The sequence below is a fragment of the Tinamus guttatus genome, unplaced genomic scaffold (assembly GCF_059628265.1).
Source record: "Tinamus guttatus ecotype Peru unplaced genomic scaffold, ASM5962826v1 Tinamus_guttatus_pri_ptg000530l, whole genome shotgun sequence".
Lineage (NCBI taxonomy): Eukaryota > Metazoa > Chordata > Aves > Tinamiformes > Tinamidae > Tinamus > Tinamus guttatus.
In genome coordinates, this window is record NW_028289064.1 from 6,189,759 (window position 1) to 6,195,330 (window position 5,572).

A 5,572-nucleotide genomic window follows, 5' to 3' on the forward strand; every position below is an offset into this window, starting at 1 on the left:
CATATGCAAACTGCAAACCAGAAGCATCCTAGCCCCTTGCAATACTGTACATTGTGTGTGCCAGCACTTTTTTGTTATTACGTAAAGCCTCTTGGAAGCACCTTGGATATTTTGCATTCTCCTTTCTCTGCTGGAAGCAATCAGCACGCAGGAATCCTGACGTGGGCTCTGGGACTATAGGACATTCCAGCTCGTGATCCAGCACGGTTAATTGTGAAAAGTGTATACATTTCTGCCTTATCTATGCTTTGTTATGGGTCTGACGTGAGCCCACGTCCTCCTCCCCCTCCCGCAATATTACAGGCAGAATTTCAGTTAAAAGTGTTACAGTATCGCGGTGCAGGAACCCGTGATATCCAGGCAGCAAAATCACCCTAGTCACCGGCTGTAAAAAGCTAATTAAACAGAAGAGGAAAACCAAGAGAAACTCGAAAATGTAAGTATTTCCTTCTCGTTAAAAACCGAGCGTTTAACTTTGGAGCTTCTGAAAGGGAAATACCAGGCTATTCTGCACGTTTTCGCTAAGCTGCATTTTCCACACAATGCAGAATAAAGTACTCGTTTAAAGCGGTTACGTTACCGAAGAATTTTCCATCGTTATGATCACGCTTATGTCCTTTAAATTCACGGCATGCACAAAAGAGCGACATTTGTCCAAAATATCTTAAAAAATATACGAAAAGATAGGGGGGAAAAGCATAAAAATCCTCCATCTGAAGCTAGCGATGAGGAAGTCTGAGAGGTCTGAGTGCATTTGAGCTCAGATTGTTTAATAGAAAGATTTATATACTAACTGTATTATTTACTTTGAGAGGGGAGGTGGCAGTATAAGGGTATGCTAATTAGTGGGAGATTTTTTGGGGGAAGGGGTGGAATATCAATTTTTATTGCATCACCTGTCAGGAGTGTCCAATCAGCGTTGGCTTTAGGGGAATTAATTGATGAAGGTGTCTCCGGACGAGCTCACTTCACTCTGTCATTTTATTTGTAGCTAAAGCAGCGGCGGGAATAGCAGCTGCATTTCTTTTCTCTTCCTCCCTTCACATTCCATTATCATAGTTTCCAATGGAAAAGCAGGGAATGAAAGGGAACAGGTACTGATCTTCTGCAGCAACTTAGAGAAACACTTTGGCAAAGCTGATTTTTAAGATATATATTGGTTGTAGCCTCACAGTATTTTTAATTTATTTTTTATTTTTTAATTTTGTCTAAAGTTTGGCAATCCATTCACCAGGAATAACAGCCTTTGTTATATTTTATTAGCAGGATGCCTTGAGACAAATACAGCATCTGGCTGAGGATTGTGTGTGTGTGGCTTTTTCCCTTTTTTTTTCTTCATTTTTTTTTCTTCTCTCTCTCTGTCTGCAAATGCTGGGAATAATTTAATTCACGAAATGGGAGACCTGAAGTCGGGTTTTGAAGAGGTGGATGGCGTGAGGCTCGGCTACCTCATCATTAAAGGAAAGCAAATGTTTGCACTCTCCCAGGTTTTTACCGACCTGCTCAAAAACATCCCGAGAACTACCGTGCACAAGCGAATGGATCATTTAAAAGTAAAAAAGCATCACTGCGATCTGGAGGAGTTGAGGAAACTCAAAGCCATCAACTCCATCGCCTTCCACGCCGCCAAATGCACGCTCATCTCCAGAGAGGACGTGGAAGCGCTTTACACATCCTGCAAAACCGAGCGGGTGCTCAAGACCAAGCGGCGGAAGATCAGCCGGGCGCTGGCAGCGAGCGAGCTGCGGCCGGAGCGCGCGCCCGCCGACCCCTTCCGCGGCTTTTGGAAGGAGCACAAACTTTGGCTGGGTTTGAATGACTCTCCGCGGGCCCTGCTGCCAATCAGGAGGAAAGCGTGGCGGCCGGGGGCCGCGGCCCTGCTGCCGGCCTCTCATCTACCTCACATTTTTAGTAAATACACTGGCCGCGGCTACGCGGAGCCCGCGCGGGCGCCGCGCAAACCCCCCGCCGACTATGAAACGGCGCCCGCGGGGGGGACGTGCGCGGCCCTGCGCGCCCGCGCCCCGCCCGCCGCCGCCGCCGCCGCGCGCCTCCCGCCCGCCGGGCCCCCGCCCCTGCCCGCCCGCCGCCGCCGCCGCCGCGGGGCCGGCGCCGCCGCCACGGACGTGGCCCGGCGGCCCCCGGGCGCGGCGCGGCCCTGCCGGCCCCGCGGCGCCCCGCGCCTGCCGCTGCCGCGCGCCTTCGCGCCGGCCGCCTTCGCCGAGAGCGGCAGCAGCGACTCGGAGTCGAGCTCCTGCTCCGACCGCGCCGCCCACGACTCGGACTTCGGCTCGAGCCTCTCCAGCTCCAGCGAGGGCAGCTCGGAGGAGGACGAGGACGAGGAGGAGGAGGAGGACGAGGAGGGCAGCGGCGCCTCGGACTCCAGCGAGGGCAGCTCGGAGGAGGAGGAGGAGGAGGAGGAAGAGGAGGAGGAGGAGGAGGAGGACAGCACCTCGGACTCCGACTCCAGCTCGGTCTCCAGCCAGGTCTCGGTGCAGAGCATCCGCTTCAGGCGCACCAGCTTCTGCAGCCCGCCCGCCGTGGTGCACGCCAACTTCTTGTACCATCTGGCGGCGGCCGCGGCGCCGCGGGCCCCGGCGCCGGCCCCGGCGGAGCCCGGCGCTCTCCGCGGCGCCCCGCAGGCCGAAGCGCCCGCGCCCTGGGGCCGCCCGGGCTGGGCCGCGGCCGCGCCGGCCCCGCGCTGCCCCGGCGCGCTGGGCAGCGCCTTCGCGGAGCTGCGCGGCGAGCGGGCGGCCGGGCTCGCGTTCCCGCGCTCCGAATCTGCCGGGAACGCCAAGAGCGCTGACCTGACCGTTAACTGTGTGGCAAAGGGGGCCTCTTCACCTAGCCCAAAGACAAACAATGCATTTCCACAACAAAGAATACTCAGAGAGGCAAGGAAATGCCTGCAAGCAACTACTACACACTGTGCAGATAACAACACAATAGCTGCTAGGTTCTTAAATAATGATTCTTCATCAACGGCAGCAAATTCAGAGAAAGATTCCAAAATCCCTCATTGTATTGAATTTGCCACGGATTTGCCCTCTTTACAAACTGATCCCGAGGAGGATGCTGCTTCTCCAGGGGCAGCAGCAGCAGCAGCAGCGCTCCAGTGCACTGATACAGGCAATAAGGCCTTGCCATTCCTGCACAGCATTAAAATCAAAATAGAGGACAGCAGTGCGAACGCCGAGTATGAGCCTGACCTTACAACACATAAGCTAAAGTGTGAGTGCAATGATACTAAGGATGAGTTTTACAGTGTGACTGAAAGTAAAAACCAGGATGCTTTATTAACAGCCAAGGAAGATTCTGCATGCACTGAGAAAGAAACCACTTCCTTAAACCCGCTGACTCAGAGTCAGGCCCTCTCATGCACTTTAGGTACTCCAAAACCTGAGGATGGGGAGTATAAATTTGGAGCAAGGGTGAGAAAAAATTACAGGACATTGGTTTTGGGAAAGCGACCTGTACTGCAGACTCCTCCAGTCAAACCAAATTTGAAATCAGCTCGAAGCCCACGTCCTACAGGTAAAATTGAGACACATGAAGGAACACTGGATGATTTTACAGTTAACAATAGACGCAAAAGGGTAGCCAGCAATGTAGCATCAGCAGTGAAAAGGCCATTTAATTTCATGGCAAATTTTCCCTGTCCACCATCACTAATTATTGGCAATGATGGGGATTTGTTGCCAGCTTACTCCTTAAACACCACTAAGGATTCCCAACCACCTCACAAGGCCCATCCTGTATGGAAATGGCAGCTGGGCGGTTCTGCAATACCTCTTCCACCTAGCCACAAATTCAGGAAATTTAATTAATAAAATAGTTTGGAAAATATTTTCTTGAACCACCTTTAACTTTCTTACATTTTAAGCTCGACAGGATGGTTTGTGCAAGCCCATTAATGCTATACACACTTTCGGGATCCTGTTTTATCACGTTGTGAAGACAGAAACCGGATTACTATTCTTTACCGTTACAACAGTGGCTTTTTGTTTGGTTTGGGTTTTTTTGTTTTGTTTTGTTTTGTTTCATTTGGGATTTTTTTTCCTCTTCTGGTTACATTCCACAGAGTACTTCAGGCTAAAGACTCAAGTTAAACTCAGTTATTATGGTAGAGCTGGAACACTTTACTGTTTAAATGCTAATAATGCACCAGTACCTCAATTCAACTGCTGCAAATAAATGTCAAAAGGTTGAATAATAAATATTAGAATGAGCCATTAAATTTATGCACTAGATTTCGAAAATGGAAGTCTAACTGTTAATTCAGTTAAAGTTTGTTAAGTTACATGGTTGCACAGTAAGGGTTCACTGTAATTCAATGTGGCAGCAGTCAACTTTTTGGGAGCTTTGCTTTCGGGTGTAGGGGTATCTTTCTAAGAGCAGTTACACTTCCTCGTTTTTCTACGGTTTGGAAAGGCTGGGGTTCGCCTGCAACCCCGGCCCTGGGTAAAGCTGCCTCATCTGAAATCAGTAAATGTGGAATTCTGTTTTGGGGAAAGGGCATCTTTTTACTTGTATAGCCACTCTTTGCAATTGGAAAGTCTTTTTCTTTCACCCAGAGGTCTTAAATGAGGTTACTGTTACCCACTAATGTCATGCTTAAGTTGTGGTCTGAACATGCCCCTTACAAACTTGCAAAGCAACTGAAATATTTGCCCGGATAGCAGTACAATTTATGGTCCAGCCCCTTACGCTGGCTGGAGGAAATAGCAAAGCAGTAAATACAACACAGAAAGTGAAACAAGAGGCTGTAAGTGGAAAGAATACACAAAATGAGAATACCGTGTTATTCATAGCTTTTTTTTTTTTTTTGCACCAAAAACTCAGGCATTTCAATTGTAGTACACTTCTCAGTTGTATCTTCATCTCTGGAAATGTTGGTGGGATTTTTTTTTTTCCATACCTTCCTCTCTATGTAGCAGAAACATTTCTACTGCACATGACAATCAGAGGCAATTATCTATATTTGCACTTAATATCGAAATAGTCGAACAGGCAGACTTCTAGAGTCTGGCCTTCGATAAGACAAGCTGGTATAATATATTGTGACGATGGAAGCAGTAAATCAAAATTATGGAAATTTGCACTGTTGAAAAGCATGCTTTAGCTTTATTTTCAATTAAAAACACTGTTTAAAAAAGATTCCTGATTCCATACACTTTGAATTATTGCAGAGTTATCCCTGGTTTCCTCCCCGTTTGTAAGTTCACTCTTTTTATTTGGAGGAAATACGCTTCGAGAGGTTAACTGTTTCCCTCCCTCCCCCCAGCTCCTCAAAGGAAAAAAAAAAAAAAAAAAAAAAAGGCTGCAGGCCGAAGCGGAGCCCGAGCAGGGCCGGGAGAAGGTCCCTGGGCCGGGGGGAGGACGCGCGCTGCAACTCTGAGAGCAGGCCGAAAAGTTTGCAGCTTGAGAAAGGCAGCTAGAATGGAGCTGCTCAATCAGCAGGGTTTAGGGGCGATTTCTCTTGTTTTGGTTTCTTTCTTTGATTTAGAAACTATTTAGACTAGATCGTTCCCAAATTAAAATGTAAGGATTCCACTCGTCGATCAATCCCGGG

At 48.8% G+C, this 5,572-nt stretch overlaps 1 protein-coding gene across 1 annotated transcript; it reads left to right on the forward strand.

Annotated features, from left to right (window-relative positions):
- The first annotated feature begins 459 nt into the window (after positions 1-459).
- On the forward strand, positions 460-5,239 carry SKIDA1 (SKI/DACH domain containing 1). The gene has a single exon (XM_088534026.1). The coding sequence runs from the start codon at positions 1,395-1,397 to the stop codon at positions 3,825-3,827; it is 2,433 nt and encodes an 810-aa protein (XP_088390152.1). The 5' UTR covers positions 460-1,394; the 3' UTR covers positions 3,828-5,239.
- The last annotated feature ends 333 nt before the right edge of the window (positions 5,240-5,572 follow it).

What these genes read in the sequence shown, in the direction of transcription:
- SKIDA1 (XM_088534026.1), top strand. Translation starts at nt 1,395, where the DNA reads ATGGGAGACCTGAAGTCGGGTTTTGAAGAGGTGGATGGCGTGAGGCTC.